This window comes from Xyrauchen texanus, chromosome 6 (assembly GCF_025860055.1).
Source record: "Xyrauchen texanus isolate HMW12.3.18 chromosome 6, RBS_HiC_50CHRs, whole genome shotgun sequence".
Taxonomy (NCBI): Eukaryota; Metazoa; Chordata; class Actinopteri; order Cypriniformes; family Catostomidae; genus Xyrauchen; species Xyrauchen texanus.
In genome coordinates, this window is record NC_068281.1 from 39,575,147 (window position 1) to 39,596,099 (window position 20,953).

At 44.2% G+C, this 20,953-nt stretch overlaps 1 protein-coding gene across 3 annotated transcripts; it reads right to left on the reverse strand.

Annotated features, from left to right (window-relative positions):
- Positions 1–3,067: 3,067 nt before the first annotated feature.
- On the reverse strand, positions 3,068–18,695 carry aqp1a.2 (aquaporin 1a (Colton blood group), tandem duplicate 2). Of its 3 annotated transcripts, none has more exons than XM_052127967.1 (5): positions 18,316–18,695; positions 17,728–17,892; positions 16,624–16,704; positions 16,172–16,349; positions 3,068–3,375 (listed from the first exon to the last, which is right to left on the reverse strand). In XM_052127967.1, the coding sequence occupies exons 1-5, from the start codon at positions 18,679–18,681 to the stop codon at positions 3,356–3,358; spliced, it is 810 nt and encodes a 269-aa protein (XP_051983927.1). In that variant the 5' UTR covers positions 18,682–18,695; the 3' UTR covers positions 3,068–3,355. The 3 variants fall into 3 exon arrangements, with proteins under 3 accessions (XP_051983927.1, XP_051983925.1, XP_051983924.1); XM_052127965.1 differs by having other exon boundaries at positions 16,149–16,349; XM_052127964.1 differs by having other exon boundaries at positions 16,137–16,349.
- Between the last annotated feature and the right edge of the window lie 2,258 nt (positions 18,696–20,953).

A 20,953-nucleotide genomic window follows, 5' to 3' on the forward strand; every position in this document is an offset into this window, starting at 1 on the left:
ATAAACATGTAATTTACTTGACTTTTAATGTCTTTATATTAAGTTTGTTACACACACACACATCTCGATAATTTAATTTAAGTTTAAACACTCAAACTTCAAACTTAGTGTCTGTTTGTTTTTCTGCGACTTATAGGATCTGATATCCCTCTGTTTGTGGTTATTAAAACTATATTAACGACTTCTCAACTGGCCAATCCAATCCGCTTGTAAGTAGCTCTTAGTAGCCAATCTGAACGCAGGAGGCGGGACATGCCAGAATATGGGTAGGGAAGAAAAATCACGCGTCCAGCAGATGGCAGTCACGCGCCTATAATGCACACATGCATGAGTCGTCAACTCTTTAAAACGTAAAATATGCCATGAGCATTTCATTTTCATTATTGTATCACACGCATTCATATCTTTGGTTTGAACAATAAAACTAGTTACTTTATTTTATCCTGCAGAAGCCGATGGGGGATGTTGCCTCCACGAAGAACAATGTGCATTTACTTTTCAGTTGTAATATTTAATTTTAGCTTAGCATGCAACACATACATCTCCAAGATGTCTGTTTTAGATCTTTTCAACTGGAAAGAATCACGATCTAATTAACATCTGCTAAATGTATTTCAAATATCAGAATTACAATCATTCTAAATCAAAGACATCTGCTGGCAGTCTTATTGACAACAGAGAGGAAACATCTAATAGATGTATTGTTGATGAGCAAACAACCTAAAAACATGTCTTCCAGATGTGAACACAGAGGCCTTTCAAACAGATGTCTGGGTGATGTATGTGTGCTATCAGGGGAACATCACCCAGACATTTATTTGATAGGCCTTCCTGTGTGTTCACATCTGGAAGACGTGAAGAAGCTCTCCAGAGCAAGACTTAGTATTATTTTGTATAATGGCAGTTTTGGATTTATGAGTCAAATAATATCTGTGGTCAACATTAGTTGACAATACATGGCCGTCTTGTTCTACATCATATATTACACCCAGTCATATGGCAAACGTGAATTTTTTAACCATCCCGTTTAAAAAAATAAATAAAAATATTGCATGTTGAAGATGCTTAGACATTTTGTTCTTAAATATAAATTACACACAGTCATACCTCAAATGTGAATTTTGAAGCTGCTGTACTTCAAAAAAGTAGTTGCTAACATTTTGCTAGAAAAGAACTACAATAGCTTTCAGTTACATTTACATTCACCCACATACTTGTGGTATTTGTAGTCCTTATCTAGCAACTCGTTAGCAACATATACTTTTTTGAAGTACAGCAGCTTCAAAATTCACATTTGAGGTATGACTGTGTGTAATTTATATTTAAGAACAAAATGTCTAAGCATCTTCAAGTAATATATACCAGAGGCCTTATTGACTTTACTGATAAATTAGAAACCCCCATTATAAAAATACATAAGAAATTCTAGAGGGAACCAATGGTGAATTAGCCTTCCAGGATCACCAATTTAAACTTTTCATTTCAAAACGAAAACACTGTTTTTTTTAACCTCCAAATAGGCTTAAAAACGTAAAAACTAGAAAGTCACAGATCACTATTTTCCAATGACGGTGACAAAATTAAAGTCAATTTGTTATGTATACCCTGTCTTGTTCCACTGTTGCCCTTTTGTTTACCATTTTTGTCACTTTTGTACTCCTTAGTTTTCACTTTTGTCCCTTTTGTAGCTCCACAGTCTTGTTTTCCCTCGTGTTCACTGTTCATTGTTTTCACCTGCCCTTGTTAATTTGCCTTTGGTTTCTGTTAATCACCTTGTCATCTAGTTTGTGTTCTGTTTGTTCATTGGCCCCTTTGTCCCAGTTTCTTGTATTTAAACCCTGTCTGTTTGTTCAGTCTCTGTCAGTCGTTGTTTGAACGTTTGTGAATGCTGTTACCCTGGTCTGTGGTCCCTGCATGAGTTCTCTATTTATGTTTATTCATTCTGTTACGAATGTAAGGCAATGAAGGCAGACGAAGGTTGAGGTTCCAAATGCAGCTTACTTTATTGTTCACAAAAACACAAAGGAAAACCCTCAGTGGGGAAATAAACATAAATAGAGAACTCGGGCAGGAAACACAGACCAGGTTAACAGCATTCACAAACGTTCAAACAACGATTGACAGAGACTGAACAAACAGACAGGGTTTAAATACAAGAATCTGGGACAAAGGGGCCAATGAACAAACAGAACACAAACTAGATGACAAAGTGATTAACAGAAACCAAAGGCAAATTAACAAGGGCAGGTGAAAACAATGAACAGTGAACACGAGGGAAAACAAGACTGTGGAGCTACAAAAGGGACAAAAATGGTAAACAAAAGGGCAACAGTGGAACAAGACAGGGTATACATAACACAATTAACCTCAAAACTGTTCCAGTAAAAAATCTAATCTCACAAAATCAGTTGAAATGTCAAGATTAAGAGGCGCATAGCCATTCAACAATTGTGTTCAGATGAGTTTTAGTGCCATCTATGATCAAGAAAAAAAATGCAATATTAAAGTGTGAATATAATAATAATACGATTAGAACAATGCACAAAACGCACAAACCCTTTAACCTATGAGAATGAATTCAAAATTATATCGGTGTGCTATCCATGTGTGCACGTCAATGAATCACCTGAGAAAAATCACACCTCTGTGTTTCATATCGATTTTTAGTTCTTATCACACATGAATCAAAGTCTTTGTTCTGCAAGTCAGGGTCAAATATGAAGTCTGAACCTTTGATTCTTGTGTAAAGTCACAAATAATTTTGGAAAGTAATCAAAGAAAGCCACAAGTTACAGGATTTAAGTCAATGCATGCAAGTCGAAACTGCAGTTGTATCTAATAAAGCATAAATTATTAATTCTGTATGTATAGGCCCTGTATCAGTTGATTTAAGCTGTTGTCAGTGTCATCATATGATTATAGAGCTGTGTTTTCATTTTATACACTCATGTGTTGCTTATGCCATAGTAACGTGGTCAAATCATAGACAGTTAAAGAATGCTGCATGTCCAGTCATCTCAAGGCCAATACTGTACAAACTACTATCATAAAATCTTCCTTTTCTTCCTCACTTCCTTTATTTACTTGTTTGTGGTAAGACAATGGATTCAATAGCCCTGAAGATCAGGTTACAATAGAGATAAAGATGATGAGCCTTAAACAACAAATTTCAAGAACATTTGGATATACATAATTAATCTGATGTCAACCAACACTGCAATATTTTTTGTAGAGAAATCAATTAATCCAATCTTTACTCAAAAAAGACTTCACTAAAAGGTGTATCAATATCCTGTCAATTAAAATAAGCATCTGTCAAGAGACAAGTTTGTCCTGTAGTACTTTCATCTGTGAGTCACTCAGTTCCCAGACCTCCTGTAACACACAAAACAGACAGAAATCAGTATTTATTGAAGGAAAGTATACTGTATGCACAGTTTTGAAAATACAGTATTGTGTTACGCTAAAAAATAAGGCAAAAATCACACTCGTCAAAACTCTGGGAAAGATGATGCATTTGAATGTGGGTATGGCATTTTGATAGGAATTTGGTCATGTCGGACTAGATCTACTACGCTGCTGCCGGAAGACATGCTGCATGGAGCATTTAGGAAATGCTGATGAACAAATAGACATACAAACAATCCCCAGTAGCAGATCTAGACATTTGGAGCTGGTGTGGAGGTGGGTTTCAGAGAAATAACTCTCGCAGCACACTTCAGTGCAACCAGCTTATCTGATAAGCTGAGCCATTTAAATATAAGACAAAGAGAGAGATGCAAGTTGATTTGCTACCTGATTACATGTCAAAGGACCAATCAGCATACACCATGTGAGCCGATTGGCTAAACTTGTGACATGTGAGTGAGTCAATTGGCTGACAGTTAACATGTGCAAAGAAACTATCAGCTTACGCCACATAAAGTTTCATGGCTAAACTTTGGTCATTGATTTTAACATCTCCCAAAATGTATACAGACAACAACAGAATCATTTCTTCAAGTAAGTTATATCATAGGACTATCAAATAGAAATGTTATTGCATCAGTGCCAGTTACATGAAGTTGGTTTTCAGTTAGTCTTTGTCAAGGCAGTCCAACTTGACTTGAGAGGATCTATGTGCTTGTTTATGCCTCATAAGCACAATGTGAGGAAACTGATAACTGAACCTTTGGGTGTTGCTGCTCTGTCACCCGATAAATGTTAGTCAAAAGTGTCACCCCACCCTCAGTGAAGCCACCGACATGAGTTATTTTCCCTCTATGTGTGGTTAGAGCGGTACAGTTAGGGGAAGTTAAGAGCTCTTAAGCAAGCAAGTTTTTCATGACACGCTTGTTTTAAAACCTTCCTTCAACTAAGCATACACTGTATCCAAAAGTGATCTGTGAGTGAGCACTGATAGGTTCTAGTTTTAAACAGTTTCAAAACAACCTTAAAAATTCCCATAATCACTATCTTGGTCCCTGAATACCCATCAAGATGTGATGCAAAGCAGAGTGGAAGTGGAGGTGTGATGCTGAACAGAGCGATAAGAGGATGCCATCTCTCATCATAGTGAACCGGGAGAAACGTAACTCTGCTTCATCAAACCAAAACACTGCAAATCATCCAGGATAGAAAGCTTGATGCCATAAACTTAAACCTGTAAAATTAGACTTAAGATCAAAAGGAAAAATGACTAAGAGCGATCATGGACAATCATATACAGATTCACTGACAAATAGGCTGATCTGAAGGCAATTTCAGGGCAGCAAATTTATCAACAAATGTTATAGCACACATGATAACAGTGGGAAAATGAAGGTTTGCTTATGTCAGTTTTTAAGAAATGACTGAGAATGGAATGTCAAAGAAAAATTAATGTTATTTGTTAGTTCAAATACTTCCGATCAATGTAAATGATTAAAGACATTTCACCAAAAGGACCTCATTTAAGGAATATGAATAATTTTGCATTGGTCATAAAACAATTAATGCATTTATTTTGGCAGTATTTGCAAAATCGAAACAGAAATTGTATGTGAAACCATATGCGTAAATTTTAAGAGAATGCACAAAATTGATAACACCGATTTTACTTAAATTGTTGGTGAACGCAGAATTGTTCATAAAACCATCATTATGTTAATTGTCATAGAATGTGCAGAACTGCTCATGGGACATTTTTGCAGAATATAAGGAATGGTTCATAAAACCATTACGTAAATTTGAAGAATTATTCGAATAAATTATTCGAAACACCATTCATACTTAAATTGTTGCAGAATGCAGATAATCTTTCTTAACACCATTCTACGTAAATTGTTGTAGAATGTAAATTGTTTTTAAAATTATTATTATGTTAATTGTCACATACTGTGGATAATTGTTCGAAACACCATTCTTTAATAAATTATTGCAGAATATGGCATCATACCACGGTTAAGTAAATTATAGCAGAATGCACATAATTGTTTGTAAAACCATTATTATGTAAAATGTTTCAGGATGCTCAGAATTATTTGGAAAACCATTCTTACATAAATTGTTTCTAAATGTGCACAATTGTACCTAAAACCATGCTTAAAACAATCACATTCAGCAACAATTTAAATAAGAATGGATTAACATGCAACAAGAATGTGACAAATTACATAGTATGGTGTGGCAAGGAGGAGGGTGGGGCCAGGCCATGATGACATACGCCCGGCCCCTAATCAGGCTAATCAAGCCGACGAGAGGGATAAAGGCTGACAGAGGCAGCAGTTAGAGAGAGAGAGAGAGAGAGAGAGAGAGCTACAGGCAGCTGCCCTGTATGCGTTTGTGTTGTCTGTCTTTTGCTTTAAGTTAATCATTAAAGTATTATTTATATTGTCAAGCCGGTTCTCGCCTCCTCCTTTCCCTTTTACCCGTTACATTGGTGCCAGTTAATTCAGAGATTACAGATTAATTTGATTCGTTTTGAAGCAAAAGGAACTCTAGGATTTCAACAAGGAGGAGTGGTATTGTCTCAGGTTTATTGCAACAACTCTATATTTTTCCCAAAATGTTTTGTCTATTGTCCTGGTAAGCACATGTCCACAGAAATGTCCAACTGTCAGAAATCACCCGGAATAAGACTTATTAATTTAACAAACAACCATCTCACAAAGTCTCATCTCCACCATTGTGGTTATTTCAATTACCTCATTACATAAGTCAAATAAAAAAGGGAACATAAACACAACATAAATCTTAGTTTTCTAATGAAGCCAAGCCATATGTTTTGATTACCATTTGAATGTTGGCCAAGAATTTTAGGTATGCACTCTTTGCATCCCTCCTGTTCTCCACTCTATTTGGGAGGGTCACACATTTTTAGTGCCGTTAAAACGTTTAAACAGACATTAAAAGATTGATGGTCATTTCTCCCCAAAGAGGACCCATTGTAATTATCCAACAGGTTTGGTGTAGTGCTCATTACAAAACAATATACATCTATGTGTGCGGATCCATGCATACAATACCTCTGACAGTGCCAAAAAGGAAACAAAATCCTTCCTTTTTAAATGTGCCAGTGAATACATTATTTTCAATTTTGTTTACATTTAGTACACAGAGTGAACAGCTAGAGACATTCAGGTTGGGATATTGGCCAGAGGCCAGCTTTGTTACATTTTCTGTTATCCGTGACAAGCAACAAGTTGCTGACTTGTGTGACAGTTTTAACAGCAGTTGAGAGTCTGGAGGTGATACAGAATTGCCATCAGATCGGTTTGGTCATACTTGTCAACTGCTTTGCAGAAGTGCTCTCTTTGTACCGCTCTCCATAGTATTGAGATTACATAGAGAGCAACAGTTGTATTTGAAAGTTTTTTGGTAACACTTTACAATAATGTTCCATTTGTTAACATAATTAAGAAGGATGTTAACATGAACAAACAATGAACAATACTTTTACAGCATTTGTTAATCTAAGTTCATGTTAATTTCAACATAAACCAATTCATTTTTAAAAGTAGCATTTGTTAATATAAGTTAATGCACTATGAGCTAACGTGATCTAACAATGAACAATTGTATTTTTATTAACATTAAAAAGATGACTAATTTCTGTACAAATTACTCTACATTGTTCACGGTAACTAATGCATTAACTAATGTTAACGAATGGGACCTTATTGTAAAATATTGAAATATATACTTACCATTAAATTTCGCCATAGGGATTGAAAAAAAAAATCAATAAAGAGTTTTAAACATACACCAAGCTAGCCAGCTCCAAGATTAATCCTATCACAACCTTCGTTTTTAAAGCAAAAAAGTATTAGAATATCAGGAAATATAAAAGGTACAAAACTGTGTACTTCACATTTGTTTATGAGGGAATTAACTACAATTTCATAAAGCATTGCGATTGATGCAATCAAAAAAGGTGCTGTACGATATCAAATCTATTGACTTAAAGCCATAAGTATTAAAAACTATACATTTTAAGTTTATTGCAAAATTTTCAGTTACAGTACATACATAAATTGTTTGAGGGGCAGTTTCACTAAAATGGCAGATGCTGCCATTTTGGCCAGGGCACTCTCGTAAAAGAGATATGCAATATCAAAGGACTAACCTTGTAAAATAAAGGTAGAAATAAAATAAAATTAAAAACTAAGAATTGCGGGCTGTAAAACGTAACGTCTAGGTTACGTATGTAACCTCCGTTCCCCGATGGAGGGAACGAGACGTTGTGTCAGAGAAGCGACACTAGGGGTCTCTCTTGAGCGCCGATATTCACCTCTGAACTATGAAAAGAGGCCAATGAGAGTTGGCAACCAGTATTTGCATGTCCCGCCCCCGGACATACGGGTATTTAAGCGGCGCAAATACGGGAGTTCATTCAGGATTTTTCTGAGGAGCCGGAAATGGTCCGGCCACAACAGGGGCTCGGCTCAGCGACGTGGCAGGGGAGACACAACGTCTCGTTCCCTCCATCGGGGAACAGAGGTTACATACGTAACCTAGACGTTCCCCTTCTGTCGCTCTCTCCACGTTGTGTCAGAGAAGCGACACTAGGGGTCCACTTAAAAAGAGCCATGCTCTGAGCCGTGTACGTGATCCGCTGATACAGGAGCGAGCAGGTATTCCTACGTGCAGAACGACCAACTGTATAAGGCTGCACGTACCCTTCCCCAATGCCCCATTTAAGCCATCAGGATTCCTTATCGTTACCCTGGAGGGGGGACCGCCAACATGGGAACGGGCCAGCCTGGCTGGGCCTCTTTTCTCTCTATGTTTCTCGCATAGAGCAACTACGGCCGGGGCCCTTACACGCATTGAGGGAAGGGGGTCTTAGCCCTTATTAGGGCGGAGAAGACCCTGCGGAGGCCACACCTACCCGGGAGGGGAGGCAAATTTTGAGTGGCAAATACATCGCATGGCCTATACTTAGGTCTTATCGCGGAACAGTAGTGCGGTGGTAGATCCAGCCTCGCAGAGGGGGGAAGCATACAGCACGGCACCCGAGGCAGCTGTAACTGCCTAAGGAAAACACGGAGTCAACTCTCGTGAGAGGACAGAACCGTGGTTTTACACACAGGGGGAGTCCGAACAGGAGGCCTTACCTGTGGTGCACCTATACCAGTACAGGGTAGCTAGTGGTACCCGCAGTGGTTTGGGTCGGCGAGTTCCTCCGCAGAACTGCGACCCACGAGGGCTAGGGAGGTGTCAACCAGTGTCCCAAACCTGGGATCTCCTGGGAAAGAAGGCGCACTGTTTCCCCTGGTTAGGGGGAAGGGCGCTGGGTGCAATCGTCCATTCACCCGGTCAGATCGTGGACGTGCCACCGAGTTCTATGGGCTCGGTACCTGAGAGAACACAGGACGATACTGACTCAACTCGGAGATTGTAGAATCTCGCAAAAGTGTTAGGTGTTGCCCAGCCCGCTGCTCTACAAATGTCTGCTAGGGCAATGCCCCTAGCCAGTGCCCACGAGGCGCGCAGTGACTCCAGTCGCTGCTGACTCCAAAGGAGGAGACGACGGGCGAGCTGTGACATGTGGAGGGAGCGTACTCCGCCTTGGCGGTTTATGTAGGCCACCACCGTGGTGCTGTCTGTCCTGACTAGGACATGCTTGCCATGAATCAAAAAATTTCTTCAGGGCAAGAAAAACGACCAGCAGCTCTAGGCAGTTGATGTGCCAGCGGAGATGGCCTCAGTTCCACCGTCCTGCGGCTGCGCGCCCGTTGCACACGGCGCCCCAACCCAATTTGGGGCGTCGGTTGTAACCCGAACGCGACGGGACACCTGCTGCAAGGGTACTCCTGCCCGTAGAAAGCAGAGGTCTGTCCAGGGTTTGAAGGTTTGGCGGCAGGCGGGGGTAACTTCCACGCCGTGCGTGCCGTGGCGCCATGCTCGTCTCGGGACTCGAGTCTGGAGCCAATGCTGAAGTGGTCTCATATGCATCAACCCCAGTGGCGCGGCCGCTGCGGAGGATGCCATATGCCCCAGGAGCCATTGGAAACGTTTCAAAGGGACCACAGTGCCTGGTTCGAAAGAAGCGAGGCATTCCAGCACTGACTGAGCACGCTCGTTGTAGAGACGTGCTGTCATTGAGACTGAGTCTAACTCCAAACCGAGAAAAGAGATGCTCTGGACCGGGGGTGAGCTTGCTCTTTTCCCAGTTGACCTGAAACCCTAAACGGCCGAGGTGCTCGAGCACCTGGTCTCTGTGTGCGCATAGTGATTCCTGCGAGGAGGCCAAAATGAGCCAATCGTCGAGGTAATTGAGTATGCGTATGCCCGCTCCTCGTAGCGGGGCAAGAGCCGCCTCTGCGACCTTCGTGAAGACGCGAGGGGACAGAGACAGGCCGAAGGGGAGGACCTTGTACTGATACGCCTGGCCGTCGAACGCGAACCGTAGAAAGGGTCGATGTCGAGGGCGAATTACGCGTCCTTCAGGTCTACCGCTGCGAACCAATCTAGATGCTGGACGCCAGATAGAATTTGTTTCTGGGTAAGCATTTTCAACGGGAGTTTGGACAAGGTCCGATTGAAAACTCGCAGGTCCAAGATCGGTCGTATGCCGCCGCCTTTCTTGGGTACAACGAAGTAAGGGCTGTAGAAACCCTTCTTCGTTACGGTCGGAGGGACAGGCTCTATCGCGTCCTTGATTAGAAGGGAGGCGATTTCCTCGCGCAGGGAGTGGGCATGTTCGCCGTGCACTGCGGAGGAATGAACGGCCACGAAGGGGGGCGGAGACCTGGCAAACTGAATTGCGTAACCGAGTCGGATGGTCCGGTGCAGCCACCGTGATGGGCAGTGAAAGCCATGCCTCTAAGCTCCGTGCTAGGGGCACCGAGGGGACGAGTATTTTGGACGTACCCGGCAGGGCTTCGCAGCAGTGCGGAACAGGTAACGCGGCGTCGGGAGGCGCTGTGGCGTCCCGAGGCTCTGGTGCTGAGAATAAACTCAAAGCACTTACCTTGTTCCACGCACCCGGCAGGGGGCGGGTTCCTGACTGAGGAGGAGGTCTGATGCTGGCGTCCTCTCGACTCATCTGAACCGGCCGGCCGGGGAACAGTCGTGGGGCTGAGGGCGGAAGCACCGCATCCTGGGCGCCGAGACTGTTGAGGCCTGAAAGCAAAGTGCCGCGAGAACGGCATTTGCGGGCCATGTGACCCAGAGGTAAAGGAAATAGCTCTTTTATTGAGAATTTGGGTACCGCAGCCCCCGTCAGGGGGTGCGGCAAATGAAAAAACAAAAGATTCTCCTCCCGGCCCTCCACCGGGGGGCGGAGCGGTCTTACCACCTCCGGAGCTAACTTCTCGTCCTCTGGGTTCGCTGTCTCAGGGACGCTTGGGAGCCTTCCGGGTCCTCGAAGTGATCCGTGAGGCAGGGGGCGTACGCTTCCTGCAGTTTGCTCGACGCCGGGGCTGAGAGCTGGGCCCAGGTTGGGGTGGAGCAGAAGGTCTTCTGGCCATGGGAGGACGCCCTCTGCGAGCAGGCGGGGCCTGGGCCGTGGCGGCAAGCTTGCGGCGCGGCATGATGTGCGAAATGGCCTCCGTCTGCTTCTTCACCAGGGAGAACTGCTGGGCAAAGTCCTCAACGGTGTCACCGAAGAGGCCGAACTGGGAGACAGGGGCGTTGAGGAAGCGAGTCTTGTCAGCTTCACGCATCTCAACCAAGTCCAGCCATTGCTGACGTTCCTGGACCACCAGAGTGGCCAACGCCTGCCCGAGTGCCTGCGCTGTGACCTTCGTCGCTCTCAGGGCAAGGTCGGTCGCTGAGCGCAGTTCCTGGTGGACCTGCAGGAGAGCCATGACATGCAGGGCGGAAGCGGCGCGTCCGGTAGTGCTGTAGGCCTTCGCGGTGAGCGAGGATGTTGCTCTACAGGACCGGGAAGGGAGTACAGGACTGGGAAGGGAGTACAGGACCGGGAAGGTCGCAAACACGACCATCGGCTCCGAAGAAATTTTCTGAATGAACTCCCGTATTTGCGCCGCTTAAATACCCGTATGTCCGGGGGCGGGACATGCAAATACTAGTTGCCAACTCTCATTGGCCTTTTTTCATAGTTCAGAGGTGAATATCGGCGCTCAAGAGAGACCCCTAGTGTTGCTTCTCTGACACAACGTGGAGAGAGCGACAGAAGGGGAAACGGTGGTATTTGCACTCTCTATTGTAGTGGGGGGAACGGGGATTAATCCACACAGGGGGATTAATCCACAAGGGCCCATCCTGTAGAGCACCTGTTCCAGTACAATTTTAGTACCCATAGTGGGACTGGTCGGGGAATTGCTCCACTGACCAGAGGGCTAGGGAGGAAGAACATCCAGGGAGCGTGAATCTAGTGGACTCTCCTGGGGGAAAAGTGAGCATGTGATCACCTCAGTGGAGGGGAAAGGCGCTGTGTGCAAGCGGAACACCCGGTCAGACATTACGCATTCCTGAGTTCTACGTGCTCCGTCCTGAGAGAACACGGGACGAGACCGACTCAACCCTGAGATTGTAAAATCTCATAAAGGTATTTGGTGTTGCCCAGCCCACTGCTCTTGCTGGTGCTGTTGGCCAGTGCCCATGAGGATGCCACACTTCTCGTCGAGTGTGCTCGAACCCGCAAGGGGGCAAAGAGCTGCTCAGAACATCTAAAGCTCTGCGTGCTGTCCACATAGGTACGCAAAACACACACCAGACACAGCAACGAAAAGAATGAGTCTGCCTTCTCCCGGGGCAGCGCTTGCAGGTTCACTACTTGGTCCCTGAAGGGGGTCGTAGGAACCTTTGGCACGTAGCCCAGTCACAGTCTTAGGACGACATGGGTGTCTGCCGGACTGAACTCCAGGCAAGTGCTGACAGAGAATGCTTGCAGGTCCTCAACCATCTTGATGGAAGTAAAGTTGCCTGGTAGAGGGAGCTCTGGCTTTGTTGATCGTGTCTATGACAGCAGGTGGTAGGCCAATTAGATCTTTCGCATCCTGTCCAGGGGCCAGACGTGGAGGTTCCAGAGGTCTGGACGCGGATGCCATAGGGTGCCCCGTCCCTGAGAAAAAAGGTCCTTCCTCAGGGGAATTCGCCAGTGAGGGGCTGTCGTTAAGAGCGTGAGATCCGAGAACCAAGTCTGTGTGGGCCAGTAGGGGGAAACCAGAGTTACTTCTTCCTCGTCCTCCCTGACCTTGCACAGCACCCGTGCAAGTAGGCTCACTGGGGGAAATGTTTATTTGCGCAGCCCCCGGGGCCAGCTGTGTGCCAGCGCGTCTGTCCTGAGGGGAGCCTCCGCTAGGGAGTACCAGAGCGGGCAGTGGGAGGTCTTTTGGGAAGCGAACAGGTCTACCTGTGCTTTGCCGAACTGCTCCCAAATCAGCTGGACCTCCTGGGGGTGGAGCCTCCACTCTCCGCTGAGCGTACCTTGTCACGACAGCGCATCCACTGTTGCCCAGGATGTGAGTGGCGCGCAACGCTGCTGGCTCCAAAGGAGGAAATGGCGGGCGAGTTGTGACATATATGAAGAGCGCATGCCACAATTTATTTTCGCTATCGTAACGGTGCTGTCTGAGCGAATCAAGACGTGCTTGCCCCATATTAGTGGGAGAAACCTCTGCAGGGCAAGGATTACAGCCAGCAACTGTAGGTAGTTGATGTGCCAACCCAGCCGAGGTCCTGTCCAGGAGCATCGGGACACCTGCTGTAGGGGGACTCCTGTTTGCAGAAAACAGAGGTCTGTCCAGGGGTTGAAAGTATGGCGGCAGGTGGGGGTGATGATCACACGGTACGTGCCGTGGTGCCATGCCCATCTCAGGACTCGAATCTGAAGCCAGTGCTGAAGTGGTCTCATATGCATCAACCGAAGTGGCGCGACCGCTGTGGAGGATGCCATATGCCCCAGGAGCCTCTGGAATTTTTTTTAGAGGAACCGCTGTGCCTGGCTTGAATAAGATGAGGCATTTCAGGCTTTCATTGAGACTGAATCTAACTCAGGAAATGAGGAAATCGCTGTTTTATTGAGAATGTGGGTATCGCAGCCCGAAGGGGGTGCGGCAAAGGAAATAATTTCAAATAAGGATTTTGACACTGACGGCGGCCCGGGCAAGAATGTTGGCCATCTGGGCGTCAGCCTCAGAGTGGCCGTGCCGACCCAAAGATGGCAGTCCAGTCAAGTCTTCCGCATCAGACACTGGGACACTGTCCTATGCAGTGCCGAATTCATCATCCAGCTCGGGGGGCTCGAGGGAGTAAACAGACTGGCCATGAGGCGAGCTGCTCTCACCTCGAGCTCGGACGGAAGTCAATGAGCGTGCAAGGGGGCGGATGGTTCGTGGGGATCTACCTGGCAAAACCGAGCCCGCTGAAATCCCCAAATCGCCCCAACCACCAGCCGGGTCATCCTCAATCCCATGGGAAAAGGAGCGACGCGGGGGGCGGCTGGAGTGGTGTTCCTCTTTAAGAAGGAAAGCCACGACCGCAACATTGCCGTGGTTAAGTTCTCGCGGTGAGAACATGAACCAAACACAAATGCTGCCTCAGTGTGATCATGGCCCAGACACACAAGGCAGCGTCTATGACCATCAGGGGCGGAGAGAAATTGACAGCATCCAGGAACTAATCAGGGGCGGAAGGGAATCTTTACAAAGGCGCATCCTGAAATCACGTTCAACACGAGCTGTGTATTGCTTTTTTAGAAAAAATTTCTATGAAACTTTTATGAATACTCTTTTAGCAGCGCTGTCGAAGCGCCCAGGGGAAAAAGCTGCACTGCCGTGCAGAGAAGGAGAAAGCCGCTTATCTGTGCCGTAGATCCAACAGCATACACTCTGCAGAGGTTAGTGGAACAGTAAGTGATCTCAGCTCGCTGATCGTAGAAGAAATCTGAATGAACAGATGCATGATTGCCTCCCTTTATACCCGTATGTCCGGGGTAGAGGCATTCAAATTCTGTCTGCCAAATTCTCATTGGCCTTTTCTCAAGTTCAGAGGTAACAGAGGCCTTCAAGAAAGTCCCCTGGTGTCACTTCACTCGGCACAACGTCGAAGTGAGCGACAGACGGGGAACACTGTATCTGCAAATCCCTGTCGGGACTGTATAGCATCACTTTGATCCAGACACCTAAATCATCTCTTAAACAGGAAGAATAGGCACTTGACTACACCGTGCAACCAGGTTATAATGCCCCTCTCCATCTTTTGATGATTTTTTTGATTAATTACTGCTGATATGATCGGTTGAAAACGTTCACAAACATCACTTAATATTAACACACAATAAAATTCATTTTACCACCTACTTTCCTTTTGAGGTGATAGCGCAATCTAAATTGCATTAGGCAATTTTTCTGAAGCACACTGTACAATGAGCCTAATTTACATTGAAAGGAGGCGTGTTTGCAGAGAAAGGAATGACAGTGACTCCATTTGAATACTGAAGATGTAGCGCCATTTTAGTGCTGATTGTGCCTGCTAAAATATATTGCGGTTGGTTAGTGAATAAGATGCAGGTTTTTGTGCTGAAATACCACATGCAAAAGTGACGCAACTGTTTAGTGAATCTGTCCCTGAGAGTGAAGGAACACGGAAATGTTGTAATGCTTTACGAGAGTGGATGGTTGCTTCCAAGCTGTTTTGGTGGGATACAGTACAGTGGAGGAAAGACACGCCTCCGACATGCCTTCAGTGGACAGAAGAGGGACAATTAATCAACCTCGAAGGGGATGATGAGGCGCACTTTATGTGAATAGACCCTTTAAATGCTGCCTTTATAAAAGAGAGCGTGCCTCTCCTCAGGGGTCCTGCTTTTATCTCCTTGTGCATGCAGACTGGCGTCCCATGGGTCCAGGAGCAGAGAGGGGAGAGTACAGGTGCAAATTAGATGAGACGCCAGACCTGCTCCCCGGGAACCCCGGCGCAGGTTAGATGAGTCTGGCCACCTTTCCTTCACACTCACCTCAGCCCCCAGGGAAGTTGGGCGGCCAAGGAAGACGCCGCCCCTTGCGCCCTGGGACCAACAGGAACCAGTAGGGGAGCATGTGTGGCCATAGAACCCCACCCACGTCCTGGACCATCCCATTGGCACTCCTCGATCTAGACTAAGCCCCAGTCTCACAGTGAGAATGCCAGATTCCCCCTTTCTTTGAGAAACTTTATTTTCCCTGTTTTGGATCATTTCTGCTGTTTATTATTATTTCAAATAAATGGCTCTCCGAGGCCTGACGCCACACCCACTGCGTCTGTTTCTTGCTCATCCCGCCACAAGTGTATTCCCTTATCGGTGGATCTCTTTTCGAGATTATGGGTAGTGTTGTTCTGTGCTATGATAGTTTGTTAAAATCACACTTATGCAACTTATGCGTATACCAGAAGCATATACTATTGCTTGACAACTTCGGAGCACATGGTAGATTAGCCTTGAAAGATGTTAACGTTACTGTTAATAAAATGTAATTTGTAACGCAACGCTACTGTTGTGCTATGTTGGGATCTATACAGCAAATTCTAAAATAATAATTTGAGCCAGAATACAAATAGAGTAAGACAGTAGAAGACAAGAAAAACTGATGAAACAACCTTTAGAAAACAAGAGAATTGGAATTGTTCATTTAATATATGTCTGCATAGTTGTACAGGTATGTACATACTGTATAAAAAGCTAAATGTAACTGTAACAGAGAACAAGAAATTGTATGAGTATTTACAAGACTCATCACATTTCAGGGCCTGGGCCACTGACCAGAACCAGATCTGGGGGTTCGGGGTTCGATTAGGGGTTCGGTCGCAGAGGTTTCCGGTTCCACCTCGCCTTTAAGAACATTCATACGCCTGCCAAATCCTTCCTTTTTTGGGTACAGCAAGAAGTCATACACAAGGGCAGCAGCCACCCCTCCACACATGGGTGCAATCCAGTATATCTACAAGAGGAAATGAATATTACATTTGAGAATATTATATTTCTTTCTGCCATTAGAATGCATTGGAGGAAGACCTAATTTGTGCTACAATGTTTTTAATATAAAAATAATTATGACTGTTCGCCAGTGAATTTTGGTCTAGGACACAACTGAATCATATAAGACTATATTCTGCCCTTGGCTAAGCATTAAAGTTGGCATTTATTCTTGTTTCTATTCGAACAGCACAATTGCGATTTGTTTCAGGGTATGCATAAATGTGAAAAGCACTTACCCAGTGGTTTTTGAATGCTTCAAGAATAACTGCTGGTCCAAAGGATCGAGCAGGGTTGATGCCACAACCAGTGAAACTGATCTGGGGATGGGAATACGTTTATGATGCATCTAAACTAAGCATGTTGAGAAGCCTATTGATCTAGTTTACAAGGTCATTATCATTTACTTACACTGAAAAATAAATAAAACATTTAAAATAAAAATTGAGCCAGGATTTTTGTCTTGATTTCCAGTAAATAAATATCAGGACATACACAAAACAAGAAAAATGTACTTTTTTTTTTTTTAAAGGGACAGTTCATACAAAAATGAAAATACTCTCATCATCTCACCCTCATGTCTTCACAGATGCGTATAACTTTGTTTCTTCAGCAGAGCACAAATGAAGATTTTTTGGAAACTATCTCAGCTCTGTTGGTCCATACAATGCAAGCGAATGCTGATCAGAACTTTGTAGCTCCAAAAATAAAAAAAATCACATAATGGAAACATAAAGGTAATCCATATGACTCCAGTGTTTAAATCCATATCTTCATGAGAAACCGATCAAAATGTAAGTCCTTTTTCCTTTTACTCTAAATCTCCACTTTAACTTTAACTTTCAGATGTGAAAGTGGAGATTTAGAGTAAAAAAAAAGGACTTAAATGTTGTTCTGTTTCTCACCCACATCTATTATATCGCTTCTGAAGGCATGGATTAAACCATTGGAGTCATATGAACTACTTCTGTGTTTCCTTTATATGTGATTTTTGGAGTTACAGTACAAAGGTCTAGTCACCATTCACTTGCATTGTATGGACCCACAGAGCTGAGATATTCTTCTAAAAATCTTCCACAAATGCTGTTGATTTAGTTTAACTTGTATGTAACCTGAAATATTCCTTTAATTATTTATTCAGCCTTATGTCATTACGAATCCAAATGACTTAACTCTGTAATACAAGATATACTCTCTGAAAACAAGTCTAGGTAAAATGATCTTGCTTTATGGAAGTTTAGATATTTTAATGGAAACAAGATTACAAAAGTAAATAAGAAGTAAATAAGAAAATGTTTATTGCAGTGTATTTTTGTTGATGAAAGGTTGGTTAACATGCTTACTGCAACCAGGTGTCCTAAACCAACTGATAGTCCGATGGCGAGAGGTGCAGAGCCTGTGACATCGGTCCGACGTTTATCTGTTGTAGCCAACACACAAAGCACCAGCTGAAAGGTTGCAAAAAGCTCAATGGCAAATCCCTGACCTGCATTTACACCTTTACTCAGCTGTAAGAAAAAGAAGAGAAACATCATTTGATTACATTTTAATGATGGGTCTGCATGATTAGACTTTACAGTCATTTGACAATCCTAAGAGAAAATAATCACCCTTACAAAAATCGAGAGTTCTGTCAAATTTGCCGTAAACTTGCTGCAAAATCCCCAACTGATTATTTTCACATGCAAATGAGCTTTGCAGCAAACTCTTCATTGCTGCAACATGTTGCCAAAGGTTTGCTGAAGGTTTACAACAACCGGTGAAGAGCTGTAAACTTCTGGCAAACATTTGCGGCATTTGACATCTAACCCTGGTCTCTCCTATTTCCATTTTGTCTATATATTATATTAACCAGATATAATACTGTATTAAAAAAATGATAATGAAAAGAACAGTAATATAATTATACAGTGTTATATGAAGAAACTTACCATATTGAGTCCCAAAGTTGTATCAGGATCAGGGCTGACTTTGAACATGATGCCACTAGCCAGGACAGCGCCCAACATCTGGGCAACGACATACATAAAGGCCCTGAAGAAACTGATCTGGCAGCTCACCAGCAGTCCTAAAGTAATGGCGGGGTTTAGGTGCGCTCCACTGATGTGGCCCAAACTCTGAGCCAACGTAGCAATGGCCAAACCAAAAGCTAAAGCTACTTTCACCTCTTGGTCAGGATATCTGTTATGCTTGTTTCCAGTGGCGGAAGCTATACCGATAAAAATGAAAAGGGTCATCCCAATAAACTCGGCCAATACTGCCCGCCAAAAAGACCAACTTTTAAGTTCTTGTGCCATTATGAGGTTGTTCCTTTCTGGCCTTTTTGCTTGTAAATGAAAATGCTTGCTAAGGCACAACTTATAAACACTTGGTGAAGAGAGGCTGACAGGAAACTGCTGACAGGTTTTTAACAAAGTAACCACAGCTTTAGACCAGACAACGTTCTTAACAAGAACTAGTTAATTGTTACAACAGTCCAAGAGCTGGAGAGCAACATAACCGGCCAATTAATTTTGGATAGAATTGTGGATCCAACTTTTAAATCAATTACAATTTAAGACCAAAGATCCTTGACGAAGGCATTTTTGGAGTGGTGTATTGTGTTTTGGGGTAATTGTTTGGGATATGGTTTCTTGAGTGTATTAGTGTCTATGAGCTAAAGTTGTCCCCTGTGATGTGATTGAGCATTTAATTAACCAGTTTGTTATTGGCCTCCGGCACATGCTCAATTGTCTTCAACCAGGTTTGTAAGCGCTATACGGCCAGTTTCTGTTGCCTGAAAGTGATGTGGTTTACTGTACCAGGTATTTCAAAAGTGATAGGGAAAAAATTGGCCTTGGCATGAAGTGGTGGTGATATTGCTCACCTGTCCCACCCATACTGGATGTCAAATACTGTTTTTTGTCTAATATGAGAAACAAGTTTCTCTCTTGGCTCTCAACGAAGGCGGTCGCATTTTCTCACCCTCTCCCTACCCTTATCTTCCCTGCTTTGCTCCTCTCGTCATATCTAGTCTACTGTCTTGTACTTGAGAGACTCTCTCAGCACTGCTCTTCAAACTAAGTCATCATGGATTTGATCAACTGGTCTCTCAACACAATTGACACCATCTTCTCGACGAGAAGCTTGGGTTCGGTGGAACCTGTCTGCCCTGACGGAACGTTCGCAGCTGGCTACACGATGGACGCGTGGGAGAGGTGGCGGGTCGTGTGTCTGGCGGCTCTTTCCGTGGAGGACGTTGAAGATATCTACCTATTCGGTACCATGATAACAGGTCTTCTGCTGATTGGATTAGGCATTGCCCTGGTTTATCGAGGAGTTAAGAAGACGGTGACAGCTGTCCAAAGCCTCACAAGGCTGCCCGTCATGATTGAAACAGTGGGCAGAGCTGTCTGCACTCAGACTGGGTCTATGAACCAAAATACGGATAACATCATGGAGAAGCTCACAGCTTTGCAAAGGCAAATGGATCGTTTCAGAGACCAAAATGGACCAGGAGAATAGCGCGTAAATTAGAATGCGGCTACTCTCCTTAAGACCAAACAATCCCAATCTTATCTGTTTCGCCACCCTCAACCAGCACTGGCCTTGGCCAAGGCCGCTGTTGGAACAACAACTCCCCGGAAGAGCACTGCAGTGAGCCACTCTCGCGTTCCTTCCCGACTCCCCAGACACCTGGTGATTGTTGACTATGTCTGGGACCTGATCAAGGTTGTCTCCATGGCAACTTGCTGTGTATCGCTATGACAACCCTGCGGACTGAGGCACCTAGATTAGATGCTGGCATAGCGACTCTCCAGGCCTACACACACATGAACTCTTACACATATATACAGATATGCAATCATCCCACCGATACCCTATCCCTCGCCTGCGCTTTGTACCCCCAGTCTGACAGGCGGGTCTGTGACCAGCGCCGAACATGGCTGCAGGTCCGGATGGCTGCTTGCCTGTGCTGGGCCACCTCCACCCCCAATCCCTCCCCTGTTGCAAGTCTTGTTCATGTTGTAGAGTGTACTGATTATGTGCTAATGTTGCTGAGGTGTTTTTTTTCCCTGTTCCCACACTGTACTTCTTAAGGAGCATAGTCTGGGGGCTGCCTTTTTTTTCTCCTCTCCTCTCCTCATGTCATGCTGTATTTCTTCTAATTCCCTGTCTTCCTGTCCTGTCTATCCCCTTGTCATATGTATGTTTGTATGGACAGGTCGATGGCCAATTTCACTGGTTTACTATGTGACAATAAAGGACTACTACTACTACTACTACTCAAACATTATAATATTCAGCTGACTCAAGCATTGTAAGGTTGCCATTTGCATTTGCAAAACAATTTCCATTTGTTTTAACTTGCGTCCAAGAAGTCTGCAGAACTGAAGACAATGCTCTGGACAAGAGTTTTGGTTTGAGTGGTGTGATATGTGACCACAAGGTACCATTTGCTAATGCTGTTGGTCATTTCAGGATGTGGAGACTAGTACTATCACCATGAAGCAATTGTTGTTTATTTGTCCCAGTGAAAAGGCGGATGTTGTTCAATAGTTGCTGTTGATTGGGTTGCTACGGTCAACC